This window comes from Phoenix dactylifera, chromosome 13, assembly GCF_009389715.1.
Source record: "Phoenix dactylifera cultivar Barhee BC4 chromosome 13, palm_55x_up_171113_PBpolish2nd_filt_p, whole genome shotgun sequence".
Taxonomy (NCBI): Eukaryota; Viridiplantae; Streptophyta; class Magnoliopsida; order Arecales; family Arecaceae; genus Phoenix; species Phoenix dactylifera.
This window is the reverse complement of record NC_052404.1, coordinates 7,693,021-7,709,821: the sequence shown is the minus strand read 5'-3', so window position 1 is coordinate 7,709,821 and position 16,801 is coordinate 7,693,021. Positions and strand designations below refer to the sequence as shown.

Below are 16,801 nucleotides of genomic sequence, written 5' to 3'. Positions count from 1 at the left end.
CACCACCATTCAGCCCAAAAAGTTAACCAAGCGAAGAGCAATCTATTAGGGTATCTGAATTTAATTTAGATAATGTGTCTTATCATGAATAAGATCCCATCTGGATGGATGCTATTAAAACTTTGAATCTAATGGCAACAAGTTTGCTGCTTTCTAGCATTCAAGCTAGTCTGTGAGATAATGAAGGCCGAGTTGTTGAAGTGCTACTCAATTTGTCATGCTATCACAAGAAAAAATAGTATCCAATCTCCATGAAGCGTTGATATAAATCAAAATAGATGAAACTGGACAAGGTGGGCATGATGATAGCAGCGAACTTCATGCCAACCATAATAACACCCACTGAGATGAGTGGCAACAGCAATTTTCTCGAAATTTATTAGAGCAATATATAGACTTCTTTACAAGATTCATGTCCTGCAAGAAAGATCTAACGAAAATACATACACACAAGCATTGCTTTGCATCCTACGAAGCATACAGGAATTTCATCAGCCATCTTTCTGCACATACGAGGATGGAACAAACACGAGCATATGAACTTCTCCAGTGGATTTCATCAGCCATCTTTGCGCACATACCTTCAAGACATACAAAGACTTGGACTACCAAACAAATGCGCATTTTCTTTAGCCTAAAAATACCCAACCGCTTGAAATGTCAAAGGTCCGAATGGAAAAAAGAGCTTTCTGCAGAGGGACCTTTCTTCGTAGAAACGAGAGAAGTACTAGTGCAAGGAAGCAAGTACCTCCAAAAGGGAAGCAGCAAACTGCATCTGGGAATTCTCATCAATTGTCAAGAAGAGAGGAACATGTACAAAGAGAGATTTGATTCGGTGTTGCTCTGCAAACCGGAGAGATTGATAGTAGACATAATTGCACACAAATCGACCAGCATCATCTGAAGGCATTACATCATATCCCATCTTGGCTAAGCCATTGACAATTTCATTAACAGGAAGTGAAGTCTGTGAAATTACCAAGAAAAAGGAACCCTTCTTAAAGCTTGAAAAATATGTGAAACTGAAAAAGCAAGATTTTCTCTGATAAATTTTTCAAACCACAATAATAAAGATAGTGAAAGGGAAAATTATCAAAATATACATATGTGATCATATATATTCATAAATAATTTTCCGGTTCGACCTTCTTGAATGATCTTCCAAACAATTTTCTTCTGGTAAATTATGACTTTTATTCAAAGGTAGTACCAGTATCAGCTAAATGCCTAAACCAAGTGTCCCATAAATGTCTGATAGTAATTGTTGATATTACATATGTTGGCTCTTAGATAAATGTCTTTATAATCAAGAAGAAACATGGAAATCTTTTAAAAGGAAAACTTAAGGGAAATCATATCACAAACATGGTATTCAATCCATATATCTTCACGATGGCGCAGACATGGACAGGAACTTGGAGTTCAAGACAGGTTGGACAATTTGGCAAGTAAAAGCAAGATATCAAGATCTAGGAACAAGACCTTACAGTGCATATTTATCTAATCAACTAATATAGATTAAAATTATAAAATCTTCCAAAATAAAGAAAGGAAATATAAAATCTTCCAAAATATAGATTAAAATTATAAAATCTTCCAAAATAAAGAAAGGAAATATCTTCCCTGATTAATTTTCTCTTCGTGGCTACAATGTCTACATTTTCTATCATGCTTCAGAAGTACATTGTTTTCTTTACATATCTAATTGACTTAATTACGTTTATAAATTTTGACATCGTGGACTTCCAAGAGTCAAATATCAACAAGTTGTAACCAGGGACACATGCTGACTTGGATGGTTCCGGATAAGCTTATTCATTGTCACAAACTAAGGTTGTTGGAGTGGTGTTAGTAAGCCCCATGTACTCAGGCACGAAAGATGGCTAGTTCAGAGCAGTATCACCATAGTACAATATTCCATCTTGACACTCAAAAACTAAATAACGTTCAGCTTCATAACTTCTCAAGAGAGAAAAGAATCTCCAAATAGAGATGAGTAAGGACATCAGCAACCCAATCACACAATAACAAGATACACCAGAATATGAAGTCAATAACGGATGGAAAAAAGAGACAAGTAAAAATATCAAGCTTCAGGACATAATGAATGCAGCACAGAACAATGATTACATGCCTCAGTACCAGTCATTTCTAACCAAGAAATGGTAAGACACACTAAGTAACAAACAAATTTATATTATGAGTAGGATCATGAGCAACTCACCCCATCCTATAGAAGTTTTAGATCTGAGTGACTAACATAAAAGCATATGACAATGGATCAGCTAGAGACCTTGCATAATAACAATGAGAAACATAAGTAACCTAAAGGCCTAGACATATCGTAAAGGAAGTTAAGATCTAGCTTCTTGAATAATGATCTTGTTATAAAAAGAATAAAAAGGTGCGAAAACGGATATAGGGAGTTCTTGTAAACAAGGAACGAGGAGTCTGTATGAGACTTGAAATAATACTATAAAGTTGACAACATGATGAAAGAGATGAGTGAAACTGTGATAGGCTATTTAGTAACTTCAATGTCTTCATACAAAAAGTAAGTCATTCTTTAGTTCAGCCTTCAAGCCAATAAAAATGAATGATGGCCATCCAACAACTTGGGAACAACAGTTATCTCAGCAAGTGCGGCAAAGGTCCTCATAAATTCCTAGATATAGACCCATTACATCATTTGAAGCTTTTAACTACTCAATTAACCATTAATCTTGTAGATCCATTGAGATAAAGACTTGCTAATATGAAGTGTGACATGAGGGAACCAACTGGCTGAGTTGGTCAAGCCACTGGTTGTCGATACCAGTGACATTGATATGAATCATGGGTTCGAATCCCACCCACATCCGATTTCAGTCAGGCATCCTAGTTCTCAAGAATATGGGCAAGGATGAGCTGCAGGCTCCTCAGACACAAGCTCATGTCACTGCAACATATGAGAAGGCTAAATGAATGAGTTTGTGGCTCCTGATGATAATGGATGTTACAAGAAAATTATAAAGCTTTGAGGAAAAGTAACTGTTGGCAAGAAAAATTGATCAACAGTTGCGGTACAACTTCTGGAAAAGGGAATTAAACGGCCAAATGTCTGACACAACATTTATTTATATGTTTCCCATTAATGCCCACAAATTAATCTACCATGATAGAATATGATAGAATCTGGAAGCCTCTCAATGGCCATATATATGTCAAAAAAAGATCATTAGAAAATTATTTTGAAAAGAAATTATCTATTACCTGACAGTATGAACTAGGCTCCACCAAATCTTGTCAACATAAAAGAAACAAATATAAGTGCCATCAAAGCAAGCATACCTGACGTGTTCGTGAGATGCTTCCATCAGAAGGTACAATGGGAAGCCTCTGCAATACAAACAACAAAGAAAAATTGATATCAAAGAATTTAAAATATATAAAATTAATGTAGAAACTAATGATAAAAAGAACAACATTGCAAAGCAGATTTAACCTGAGGTTTCCATCCTAGCTCATCTGGACAACGAAAAGTAGCCTCATTGAATGCTTGATTCTCAATGGCAAACCTTGTTGCACCACTATTGACTCCAAAATGGATCTGATGAAGCATCAAAACAAGATAAAAAAAAACATGCATGAAAGAAATAAATTGGAATCGGAGGTAGGTAACCATGTTAAAAATAAGCAATAATCAAGTCTGCAAGGATAGCTAAGGGAGGATGAAGCAGAAAAAACACGACTAAGTGATAGCGAAAGAAATAGTGTACATGATGAGATGTGAATGGATAGTGACTGACTAGATGCAGTACGTGACTGAAATCACATAAATAAAGAACTATAATGCATTGTTGACAATCAAGTGGCCTATTAAGAAAAATCATTACAAGTTTTGCAGCAGATTCAACCAAACTCATCAATTAGAGTGGGTCAGATACCAAACTGCTAATAAAGAAAATAGCACCCACTTTCTTACTGATATAATAACAGTCAACATATCAAGTTTAAGAATCAGGTTAACTGAGCATTTACTGTAAAATTCACGAATCTTATAGAACCTATCTGGCCATGAAATCTAGATGGAATGCATTATATAGATCCTTTGAAATAGAACTAAAGTTAAGCTTTTCTGGCGGCTCTAAACCGTCACAATGCCATATCCAAGCTAAGTTGTCATGTCTGCTGATGTTATTTGGTTACAAAATCACAGCTCAAAAGAACAAGATAAGGAGGAGTAACAGGATTTGTTCCCCGAGAATAATAACACTTGAAAGATGTTATTAGATTACTTAATACCATCCTGGTACTAGCCTCCAATGATGCATACTTTTCAGAGCACCTTGTTTTGTCATCTAAAGTATGATTCAGTACATTAATATGAATCCTTACCAAGAACACTGATGTCCAACATATTAAATATGTAATGCTGCAAAATGAGGTACTTGGAGAAGTTAAAAATCCAAGAGGGCTATAAAGAGAGGATTTTCTGTTATGAATTAAAAGGTGGACAGTTATTTTCTTTATATGCTTCTTTGGATAATTTTAGACAAAATGTCTATTTCTTGCACAATTTCCTCAAATAGTCACTAAATCACATGATGATTGATCCTAGGAGAGAGAGAGAGAGAGAGAGAAGTTGAGCAACTGACCCAAATGACTGGCCCCACATTCGAAGATTCATTGTCTCGTCCACTCACAGAAGACTCAAATAGTTCATAAAGTGGACCAAGTGCTCCCTGTCCAGCAGTGTCAAGAACCTTGCAGTTCCCAAGAACAAGGCCTTTTGGCAATCCTTTCTTTTCCATGAATTTCTTCAGATTACTGACAATTGTTTCTGTTGGATTCTCAGAAACCCCATGAAATTTCTTGAATCCAGTAGCATGAACAGTTATCACTGAAGGCCCTTCCGAACCCATTTATCGTAATTTCAGGTATATTAAGCTAATGAATCCTTAATTAGTTCAATTATATATGCTCTCTTTGTACCAGCAACCAAATGTAGTTGATTGTTCTACAAACTGCTTCAGATAAGAAAATAATAGATAATCAATTCAAGTAAAATGATGAAGAAACAAATCAAGTCAGAGACAGTATTGATTGTGAATATCAAATGCATTCCACTGTACAAGAAAAAAAAAAAAAGAAATTCTTGCTACCACTTCAGTTGACTTGGAACCAATAACACATGCTGAGATCAAGCAAAAAAGTTAGAAGGAGCTCAGAACAGGCCAGTTAGAACAAATCTTCATAAAGAAACCCAAAACAGTGGGCGCTCTAAAGCCAAACAAGTAGAATTTAGATGGAAAAGACATCAAAACTGAGAAATTTGTCAGAGCCAAATCCTGTGAATGATGAGATACCCTTGCAGTAATAACTGCATCTCCTTTTTGCAACCCAAGACCAGTTGCCAAAAAATCACCAAAAATAGAAGGGAAGAGGTACCATCTCAGCAAATATTTGCCGCAAATATAAGAAAAAACGTAGTATTCTTACAGAAACTCCGAGACAAGTCATATGCATAGAGACAGAAACTTGATTAAGAGTACAAAAAGGGAAATTCCAAAAAGGAAAATGAAATAACACAAAATAGCACAGCACTTGATTGAATGAAATTAAAGGGCAAGCAAAGAAGACTATCAACATACAACTAGGCATCAGAGATAGTTCAATAAATTGGGCCATCGAAAGCCTCCATTTGATCACAGCAGAAGACTAAAATCCATGAATGGACTAACAACTACTCCCTCTTTAATGGATTAGAAAGCATGAATCCCCTCAATGATCAAAAGCCCCAGCAACCAGTTGGGAAGTTTCAAGAAAGCCTAATACACCACTGACATCGGAATTAGACGATGCGAACTAAAGAAACTAACCCAAGATTAGAAAACAATAGAATCATGAAAGTTTTCAGCTTTTACTTACGATAATTGGCGGGAATCTGCTCTAGTTATGAGGATGGGCATGTGAACTGATTCATGGAAATAGAGACACAATTCGATAAAATCAAAGATTTCAAACGCATCAAAGGACATCACACACGAAGCAGCCTAGCAAATCCAATCGAAGATCAAAAAACGCAAGAAACATGACGGAAAAAAAAGTATTTTGACAGAAATTTTCAGCACCAGTTCATCGACCAACCCGTCAAGGTTCTCACCTTTTACCATTCAAAAGACGGAGAAAACGAAAAACGATTCGAAAAAACCGATTTTTATATGAATAAAATGGCCGTCGTGGGTGACGATGAGCGAGATCAGAACTCGCCTTGATGGGAGATAGGGGAGGATATAAAAAGCGAGCAGACAGAAGATGGTGTTGGGTCTCTTTCAAACAGGATAGCGATTGCAGCAGAGATCAAGGACACGAGATTAGATAGCGATAAAGGAAGAGGAAGAGAACAAATTAACCTGCGAGTCGCATTTGTTATGATTCCTTGCTTTTCTTACTTCCTTTTCTCCCTTCTTTTGTTTTAATTCTTTTTATATATATATATATATATATATATATATATATATATATATATATATATATATATTCATATCCATATATACATATGATGCATAGCCTCCATATAATTAGTGGATCGCACTCTCTAAAAATTTTATCTTAGCTATCAACCATATATTAAATTAGTATTGATTACAATAAGTCTATATAAAAGAATTACTATTGGTAGATTCAAGAGAGTGTCAACAAAAAAAAATAAGAGCCAGGTGTTAAAAATTATTATATGATGTCAGATTAGAGTTTAGTCCTACAAGAGCAAGTATATCAAGATGTCAAACGAATATTAGAAAGTAATTAAAGTTGGTGAGTCCTTGAAGATATCATGGATGAAAAATTTATCACAAAAAAAAAAAGGTATGGAGCGGTAATAAACATTAATGCGTCAAAATTCCACCTTTAACTCATCAAAAAATAATAAAAAAAAAAATCTCTCTTTGTTTTTATGCAAAATCTTATTTTTTGCGGCAACAACAAATGCATAGAATAAGAAAGGTAAGAATATATTGGTATTTATAAGTGAAAGCCATACATACTAAGAATCCTGATATATCACTTTAATAGATAGATGCTGTATATATTTATTATCGGTTTCTACGAAATAATTGACACGTTATGGAGGTGATTATTAGATACTCTATAAATTTTTAAAAATAATATAGTATTAAAGCATTGCTCATTTGCCGGCGTTTTTATGTATGACAACTTTTGTGGTGGCAATAAATAAAAAAAATAATTCACAATTGCCACATTTTCATGATAATAGTTTCGCCACCTTATTTCAAACGACTATAACATTTGAAAGAGTGACAAATAATCATGAAAACCCTCTGTTTATTTGTTTTTTAAATGTTAATTATTCCCATCGATGCATCTGTGAACTTTATTTGTACATAAGACATCTAATATATGATAGAAATATTTGAGTATTCTTGAATAGGATAGCAAGACAATGCTAGCTAATAAGACATGAAGCCCACTAAAGAGGGTCAATTTAATTATTAGCCTTACCTCCATGTAGTCAATTTTAGCCAGCCATTGAACAAAAATTAAATAAAAAAAGAGAAAGAAACCGAACTCATTTCCGGCCCTTCTCGCCACCGTACCTTCTTCTTCGGCGGCCGCGTGGATCCTACGTAACCCCATTGCCGGCGTCCGCCCCCTTCAAATCCCGGCCGTCCATCCGCCGTGATCCTCACGCTGGCCACGAATTGGTGGTCCCACGGTGACGTGTCAAGATCAGAAGGTCGTAATTTCCATGAAACGCCCGCAGGCCGCACGTAACATCCTAATCCGTGGGCACCCGAAACCACCAATCCCGCCGAAGCCGCCGGTTTCTCGCGGGGTTGCCAATCTCGTGTTCACGGCCGTCGAATCGATGGATTTTTTTGTTTTTTTGCCCTTTTGTGCTTTTTGGTAAACCCGCCCCCAGAATGAAAACTCTGCGGCCGGACGTAGCGGAAAACCCGACAGCGGACTGTTGTCTGCGAACCAGGAGGAACCCGACTCCAAAGGTGTCATCGCCGCCTTTCGCTGCGGCCGCGCCCACCCGAACCTCGGCGAGATCACCGACGTGCGGCCTTCCTCGCTCCGCACGGCCGCCGGTGAGCTTATCCGCCTCCGGCTCTCTTCCTACTTCCTTCCTGAGCTATTCTTGTTTACGTTCAATCCTACATCGGTCGTGCACCGAAAAGATCCTGATACTCAAACGGCACTTGAAACCTTAATTAATAACTCATGACTAGAATTTTTTTTATAGATAATAATGCCTTTTGATGAAATCATAGTACAATTAATAGAGAGAAAATAAATAAATAAAAGGTCCCATAAAATTATTTCTGAAATTAAAAAAAAATTAAAGAAACAGAAGTTCAAGAGCTATCAGCCTGCTTCTATCTACTTCCGTAAACATTAGGAATAGCTGTCTGTCATTTGCTCACCTTTCCAATATAATGTTGCAATTCAAAAATTTTATTAGCATTGTAAGTTTTTCATTATTTACCATTCTTTTCTGCCAGTAATGACTGTTGTAAGCTTTATTATTTTAAATCTACATAATCATTGTCCAAGCTAGTTTGAGAAAATAACATATGTTACGATGATTAATAATGATTTTTGTGGAGAATTATCCCATCGGTATGGCATCATTCTTTTGAAGCATTGGCTTCTAACTCCTCTTTTTTTTGTCAGAGAGCCCCATATCACTCTTCTCAAAGCTGCTTTTTTTTTTTTATATAGCTTGTAATATAACTCATACCCTCCACCTTTGATGCACTCAACATCATGTATCATTCGCAGCTTACTAGACTGGCTTTGTAATCATTCAACATAAAGCAAGGAGCACAAGAAATTAAAAAATAAATAAATATTACTTTCAATGAAATATAATCATTTGATGGGCAATGGACCACAAGATTAAAATCAAAAGATTTAACCATTAATCAAGAAAGCAAGCATGGCCTTATGCCAATATCCCCGGCCGTTATATAACTGGATAATTAGCTTGCATGGACTCAGGTATTTCTTCAGAATTTCAGAGGATTCAGCTTGATAATGACCCATCACCATCGAACAATATTTACAAGTATACTACCCCAACATCATATTTTTGGCTTAGATTTTTGGTTCGTTCTATAGAAGAAAATCCACAAACTCATTCAAATATGTGCCTGATGGATCAAAGTTGTTAACAGACCACAGCAGGAGAAAGAAAATGCCAGATAGACTAGGAAATAACTCAGCAATTTAGTATCAATATTTCGCCTATTGATATAAAAAAAACAGAGAAGAATTCATCCTGTAAGCTTCCAAAATGAAATTTCAGATCTGGATGAAAACAAGTGCCCAACACTCAATACCATTTCCCCGAAACACTGATCAATCAGGGCAATTAGCAATGCAGTAAACAAGCAGCAAATAATCTCCACAAAAGTTCTGAGATTTAGTGGGGTGAATAGGACCAACAAAGAAAGACAAGCTTCAGTAAGTTGACTGACAACCCTGTTAAAGGCCCCACTGAGATGATATAAAAGAAGACAAAAGCAATTAGCCTGCTATTGCAATCCTTGATTTCATTTCTTTGGCAGATGAATGTCAGCCATCGATCCCTGCATATTACCTTTTCGTCCTTCAGGTTCAATAGGAAGAGTCCCTACACTTGTAAGCCTGGAAGATGATTCACCAAAGCCCTTCACCTTGATTTGCACTGAACCAACTTTGACAACATCCGTTGGAGTGGCCTCGGCTGCCACCACCCTAGAGCTTCTAGAATCACCTTTCCTTGGATCAATAGAGAGGAACCCAATCTTCATTACAGTATTCACATCCTTTGTATCTCCTGCCTCATCATGCTTAGCACTGGTGGTATCGTAAGATGATTTGGAGGAACCCCACTTTGCTGTCAACTGTCCGCTCTTAGGACGTAACTCACCTGAACTCCTAGCATCCTTGGTCTTTATAGAACCATCTGGTGTTGAAAGCTGATCAACTTCATTCCTTGTCCCATCTTCCTTAGGAGGCAGATGAATAGTACAACTTTGTTTTCTTATGTCAGCTTTCCGAAGTTGATCAACTGCAGCATTTAATTGCTTTCCATCAACTTTAGCATGTTGATCAACAGTAGCATTTAGTTGTTCTTCATCAGCTTTTGAATGCTGAGCAACAGCACTGCTTGGTTGTGTTCTGCCTGCCTCCAGATGTTGATTGGAGGCATCCCTCAGACATTTTCCATCGGCTTTGGAAGACTGTTGTCCAACTGCTTTAGGAAGCTGATCCATTGCAATACCAAGCTGTTTTCCATTTGGAGGACGATTAACTACACCATCAGTTTGCCTCTCCTTGTTAGCTGGAGGTGGAGGCCAACCAGATGCGGTGCCAGGCCCTTCATTGACTGCTTTTGAAGACTGATCTGTAACTGATAGCTTTTCACCTGCTTTCAGGAGGTGTTCAGCTGTACCAGCTGGTTCGCTTGCAGGAACAAATACAGGCACATAAGGAGAACCACTGAAGCTTCTTCCATGATGCCTGTATTTTTCTTCACGCATCACCTTCTGACGCTCCTCATAAAACATAAAGTGATCAAGTATCGGCATCCTCAGAGGGCTACTTTTAAATATATTTAGCATATTCATGCCTGAGTTATATGGTATCTGCACATAAATGAGGCAAAATAATGAGTTCAAATTGGAGTAAATAGGAATTCCACTTTAAAGATAATCATTACAGATGCATCAGATATGAGCTAACAGAAAGTAGTAGTAAAACATTCAGTTCTGATTATCATTCTACAGTTAATGTAGCAGCTGAGAGTCATTACGGACCAGGTGATGTGCTACAAGTTTAATTGATGATAATAGAGCAAAAAAGAAGCAAAAACAAAAAGGAAAGAAAGAAATGAACAAATATTATAACAAAAATATACAATTCACTACGAGCTCTCTCCAAGTAATAGAACCAACAAGGAACTTGATATGGAAATCTAAATGGAAACTGAAGCACCAAACAAAGACCACCTGTCCAATAATCTTTCAACAACTAAACAGAAGCAACAAGAATATCATCATTCAACCTTCCATCCAAAAATGGAAGAATGATGCTTAACTCTTTGTGATGGAAGTTTAAATTATAAAAAGACCAGGTTGATCAATAAAGAAAAGCCTAATTAAAGTCCTGCACGTAAGAAACTCTATGCACAATACCCTGATAAGACAAATTATAAAAGTGTAACAAAAGCTACACTTGCTGAATGTGACGTCTAGTTTTTCACTTGGCTAAAATGCAAGAGTAGGGACAAGCATCAAACCATATGTGTACTGATGCTCACAGTCTTGGCAAAGAATTCAAAATTCGACAAAGCAAATCATAAAGAACTTAAGTCTTTCTCATTCATTTGTCACCTCTAGACTCGTATTTAATTATTTTTAGAAAAAAATTAATAAACAAAAAACACCTGAGAAAAACTAAGAACACAAAATGAAACCTAAAGTCTCAACATAGGTCCACATGCATTTCAACATATTGACAAATTAGTTGCACTGATCAGCCATGTCTACTCATGGACAACCTATGCCATGTTATTGGTTAATCAGAAATACATGATATGGATTATATGTGAACTGTTTCTTTATCTCTGCTATTGCAATTAATAGAAAACAATATAACATTTAACTACATCCAAATACTTACACAAAATTAACAATTTACATATGTGAAACATGTCCAGAATCCTTAGTTTTGAGTTTGGAGAATTCAATGACCATAAACTGTCCAAGTGTCCAGAACCTACTGTCACACTATAGCTGGTTAACATTGCCATAGAACGGAACACTTCAATATGCAAAAATAATTTTCACATGCATGCACTTGGCCAACATTAAATCAATGCTGGAAAAAAGGCAGCAAATAGTAAAGCAAGAAGGTTTTGCCACAAACCTCCTGGGTATCTCTGCTATTAGTTACAGGCTTGTTTTCATTGTTCTCTAGTATGATGTGACGAAAGCTAGTGTTTGGCACATCCTTTATGATGTGCCATTTCACAGGGAAGCTCCCAGACCACTTATCTTGCTGCCAGAAATCCATGTCCCTCTTGAAATCAACAGGTCCCATCATTTCAGCGACACCACAAAACTGTCCACTTGCATTAACCTACACACAGCAGAATTCTTTTTAGTTAAGGATCACCATATCACCCGTCAACAGAATAGTGCCTCGGACAAGGCATCCAAATGAAAAGGCAGATCACTCACAGAAAAGAAGAGAAAGACAGGACACTTTCCTGACTTTCCCACAGATATTCTGTGTGCATCTTCATATGCACTATCCAACCTCTTGTTTCCATTAGGAGTGCTTGACCACACATTATACTTCATACTCTTGTGCACATCATCTTCACTATAAGATTTGATGACAAAAAACTTGGCATCTGGATGATCAACTGGGAAGTCGTCCCTATTAAATTGGCCGGCATTAATCGTGATGTTTCCTTGTGCAGTACTAGTACTTACTTTACTCGGTTCGGCTCCATCAGAACCTGCTGAAATCCACCTACCCTTTGACCTGTTTGTCCTAGGTCCCTTATTTTGCTCAACTAATACATTTGGGCTTCCACTCTCATTGTTTGCAACCCCATTAAAATGAAACCTTGGTCTATATGTATCCACTGAGGCACATCCACGAACATTGGATCCAGTGTTTGTGAAGTCATTAGATGCAGTAACTTTTATCGGACCAGTAACAAAAGCAACTCCATGTGAGAAGCAATCTGTTCCTTGCATCAAACCAGAAGAAGGACCATCCTGTGAACAAATATATTCAAACACAAGCCCCAATATAGTAAAAACAAATGTGGAAAAGGTTAGCAATATAATCTGACGGGACCTACAATGTGGAAATGCACAAAGAAGAAAGAGGAAAACAAAACAAGGACCATGAAATGATAATGGCACTGTTAAAAATAAAGTAATTGAAGCCCTTGACTCATCATTTTAAGTGGCCAAATAGGTCCCTTGAAAAATCAACTGCACAAAGGACCTTTAATGGACTTCCGCCCCAACTGAAACCAGAATTATCTTAAATTTTAGTAATAATACCTGATTTGTAGTACAGACACTACCATGCATCATGGAGTCCTGCAATAAATGTTGATTACTTTGTGGTATATTAAATTGTGGCCCTTCCGATGGTTTTGTTGTGGTACGATTCCGATGCGAGGGCCGGTAAGGCACAAACGCTGGTGCCAGACTCCCTAAGGCAGCTGTTTGAGAAGAAGCAGCTGCACCGATAGATGCTTGCAGAAGTGAAGATTTTGTGCCTGCAGTAACAGGTCCGCTCGCAATTGATGCACCAGTGCTGAATAACAGAGGGTCTGCAGAGCTACTAGGCATAAAATCTGAACTAGGGCGAACAAGGACTGGAGCATAAGCAGGTGAAGAAACAGGAGTCTGGTATGGACTGCTGAGATACTGCTGGCTTCCTACAAATGGGCCATCAATTCCTACGACAGCACCAGGTATGTAAGGATTATATTGACCGTGAGGCATCTCCGCATATCCATAGCTAGGTGTATAATATCCAGATGGCAAACTATCAGTTTGCATACCCTGTAAGATCAAGGAGCAGAGATATTACAAGATCATTGGTGCTGAATAAAACAAATATATCAGTCATTCTAATCAGAGTTCACTTAAATTAAACCTTACTGAGTAATGAAGATCTTGACCATCCAATGCAAAAATCCTATGATCCTCACCCCATTCACCAGGCGGTTCAAATCCTGTTTTATGAAGTAAACCAGTCAGGCAACTGACACACCCAATCTTTTTCATAATTATCTAAGTCGATGACCTAATAAAATCACTGAAGCTAAAAAATTTACCTGTACAATAATACCCATAATTGTTGGCACCTGGATAGTTTAGACCCCGATCAAAAATATATTCTGGTGCCACTTCATTACCCATATAATCAACCCCACCAGGAGGTGGAACAAATGCTATACGGGGGTTCGGACCACCACCAGGCATCTGTAAGCCAGAGGACAGGAACAGTTCTTACTAATAGATGGAAAGCTTATGACCAAAAATACTTGTTAAAATTATAATAAGATCTGCTTAGCATAGAAAAGCAACTAAGATCTCATGCAAAAAGAAAAAGAAAATGCATGCTGCGATTTCCTGCATGTCACAGGGTCTCAACCTGTCGTGGTCTGTATCAACCCATGCCATTTCGGCAAGGATAAATACAATTTGATGCTGCTCAGCACCAAAACAAAAAGTCTTTAAAAAAAAAAATCAGCACACCCTATGCTGGCAGCACTTAAATCCTTGATCTGAAGCTCTACAGATCCTTGTTTTCAATCAATTATGTAAATATTTCATTAGTTTCTGAAGTTTAATCATTCCATGACTAATAAGGAACACTGATTCATTCAAGACTCACTGAAATTGTGGATATCAAGATCATTTTTTTCTGAATATTATAAGGCATAATGCAACTAAATGCTGTTGAGAGGCAAGAGTACCGTGTATGTCTCTGTAGGTCCACGTTCAGAACCAGCATGCATCTATGCACCAGCTCAGCTGCCCCTATGGAGGAAACAATAGGAAATATGAAAGAGTATGGATTTATAAATAGTCATGTCCATCAACCGTAATATATAATAAATTAATCAAATAAAATGTATTCACAGGAAATCCAATTCTTGGAGAAATCTTGAAAAAAATCAAACATGACATAAGTTTTAAAAGAACCTTGTATATACGAAGAATTATTGAAAATACATTCAACTACCTACAAGAACTTTATCATCCAAACCTAATAAAACTAAAGGGCAATAGGGCCCTCAAGGTTGCATCATTTAAATGATGAAAATTGTTGAGATGAATTTTGAGGGCAGCGAAGGATAGAATGCTACAAGTATATTACAAGGAATGGAATTGCACAAGTTGCAGACAAAGTGATACAGAACTAACTAGAAAGGTATTGACATGTCAAATGAAGATCTAAGGAGATCAGATATCTTAGTAAGAAGAGCTGCTCAAACTTGTGTTGATGGAACTTTAAAAAAGGAGAGGAAGACCAAAGCCACCATGACCAGACTCTGGTTGAAAGGATTTGAATAATTCTGCAGTAATACTAGAACCATTTGTAGGAACAAATAGAAAATTATTGTTCGTGAAGTAGAAAAAAGCAATCTAGACAAGGCATGCTGGTCGTGATTGCAGTATCTAACAACAAGATGATTTCCCCCAAAAAGTAGATAATGGCTATTAAAGTGAAACCACATTCAAGAGTTACCATGGGAGAGGAAAAATGATTAAATAGTTGGCAATCAACACCTGCAGAAATTAATTCACTCAATATAAAAATAGGTGTAAAATCAACTATGGATGATCATTCAAATTCCCTTGGTATAAAAATCAGATTGGCATAAAGCAAGCAAACATAAGAATCAGTATCTTTTGAATATACTACATTATGTATACCTACATAGAATTGTCCTGAAATTGTCTTGGCTGGAAATTAATGTGGAATGCAATGACATTGATAAGCATAATATCATTCTTCTCATAAATTAATTTAAATTTATTCACAAAAATATGTATTTCTATGTGCGGCCATCCATTCTCTAGCTTATGGCAAAGGATGCACTTTCCAAAATCTCACTCAAAAGAAAACTTTGTCAGAGAATCAGTAATTCTGCATCTGATAATACCTATTCTCGAGTAAGTTATCAACATGTACAGCACAGCAACATGAAATATCCACCTGTTTGCTGTACTACCTATGATGCCATTTAGATCAAAGCAGAGGCTAACTTTAACATGATGGAACCTCTCTAGTAACCCAAAGCATCAACTTTAACATCATAATACGAAACCGTCCATATATCATAAGGCAAGATTATTCCTTTATCACCAAAAACAAATTATAGTCATATATCAAGCAATTAAAACATCATATTCATACTTGTTATCCTTTCTAAAAGATAAAAGCCGGGACACAAGGTCTGCGCTTATATAAGAAGCTAACATCAATAAATCAACAAGCCACAACAACAGACAATACAACTTAATAAGATAGAGCCAAAACGACTTAATAAAATGCAATCTAAGAGCACAAAATACCATAAACCCAAAGCAATATCAAATTTGCCCCCCCATAGAAATTCAAAATCCCATAAAGAACCTAAGAAAACCATGAAATCTTCCATTAAACACCAAACACATAGCAAAACACAGCATAGTAAGTGAAAAGGTGATATTTTGTCCATGGATACAAGATAGGAGGATCAAAAAAGAAAGAGAGGGAAGCTTACCAGCAATTTGAAAGACAACCTTAGCTCAATCCATGAATGACTCCGAAAGGGGGAGGAGAGGGGTTAGGGGGAGGGAAAGATGGGAAATTTCTACGGCGGCAGCGATTTCGTGCACCATAATTTACCAATTCTGGTGCAAAGAAGCGCCTCCAAAAATCCCTAACCCGCCCTAAAATTCATAGAAACAAAAGTGGCGAGCGAGGAGCCTCGGACAGAAGGCGATTTGCAGAGACGGGAAGGGGAAGGTGAAGGGGCAGGGGCAGGGGAATGGAGGGAGATTCCCAAACGGAAAGCGTCATGGGGGGAGCGGAGAGCCTCCTTTACTGCAAACTGAAAATCGAAAATACCCCTTTGTTCTCCCTGTAATTACAAGGGAAAAATGACTATGAAGAGAGGGCGTGGCGTAAATCTCTCCAATGGAAAGGGTACATTTGTCATTCGATGATGGAACTAGGGTGCGCAGCTTCTTTTCTGAGTGCTGCAATCGGAGTTGCA

At 37.2% G+C, this 16,801-nt stretch overlaps 2 protein-coding genes across 9 annotated transcripts; both read right to left on the bottom strand.

Annotated features, from left to right (window-relative positions):
- Positions 1-348: 348 nt before the first annotated feature.
- Positions 349-6,359, bottom strand: LOC103709632 (pyrrolidone-carboxylate peptidase-like). 8 transcript variants are annotated; one of them, XM_039132916.1, is made up of 6 exons: positions 6,253-6,359; positions 4,638-5,006; positions 3,485-3,589; positions 3,331-3,378; positions 749-967; positions 349-581 (listed from the first exon to the last, which is right to left on the bottom strand). In XM_039132916.1, the coding sequence occupies exons 2-6, from the start codon at positions 4,902-4,904 to the stop codon at positions 492-494; spliced, it is 729 nt and encodes a 242-aa protein (XP_038988844.1). In that variant the 5' UTR covers positions 4,905-5,006; positions 6,253-6,359; the 3' UTR covers positions 349-491. The 8 variants fall into 8 exon arrangements, with proteins under 8 accessions (XP_038988844.1, XP_038988843.1, XP_038988842.1 ...); XM_039132915.1 differs by having other exon boundaries at positions 4,638-5,009; positions 6,146-6,276; XM_039132914.1 differs by lacking the exon at positions 6,253-6,359 and adding an exon at positions 5,911-6,246 and having other exon boundaries at positions 4,638-5,009.
- A 2,838-nt stretch (positions 6,360-9,197) lies between these two features.
- LOC103709631 (YTH domain-containing protein ECT2) lies at positions 9,198-16,602 on the bottom strand. The gene is made up of 8 exons (XM_008795071.3): positions 16,307-16,602; positions 14,510-14,573; positions 13,865-14,012; positions 13,689-13,762; positions 13,080-13,589; positions 12,237-12,785; positions 11,923-12,135; positions 9,198-10,640 (listed from the first exon to the last, which is right to left on the bottom strand). Exons 2-8 carry the CDS (start codon positions 14,549-14,551, stop codon positions 9,564-9,566), a joined length of 2,613 nt encoding a protein of 870 aa, XP_008793293.2. The 5' UTR covers positions 14,552-14,573; positions 16,307-16,602; the 3' UTR covers positions 9,198-9,563.
- Positions 16,603-16,801: the final 199 nt, after the last annotated feature.

What these genes read in the sequence shown, in the direction of transcription:
- LOC103709632 (XM_039132916.1), bottom strand. Translation starts at nt 4,904, where the DNA reads ATGGGTTCGGAAGGGCCTTCAGTGATAACTGTTCATGCTACTGGATTC. An exon ending in AGCTAGGATGGAAACCTCAG is followed by an intron (nt 3,379 to 3,484) that starts GTTAAATCTGCT and finishes TTTGTATTGCAG; the next exon opens with AGGCTTCCCATTGTACCTTC. An exon ending in TTGCTGCTTCCCTTTTGGAG is followed by an intron (nt 582 to 748) that starts GTACTTGCTTCC and finishes TATGTCTTGAAG; the next exon opens with GTATGTGCGCAAAGATGGCT.
- LOC103709631 (XM_008795071.3), bottom strand. Translation starts at nt 14,551, where the DNA reads ATGCATGCTGGTTCTGAACGTGGACCTACAGAGACATACACG. An exon ending in GACCTACAGAGACATACACG is followed by an intron (nt 14,013 to 14,509) that starts GTACTCTTGCCT and finishes TCTGGCTTACAG; the next exon opens with ATGCCTGGTGGTGGTCCGAA. An exon ending in GTCAAGATCTTCATTACTCA is followed by an intron (nt 13,590 to 13,688) that starts GTAAGGTTTAAT and finishes TTGATCTTACAG; the next exon opens with GGTATGCAAACTGATAGTTT.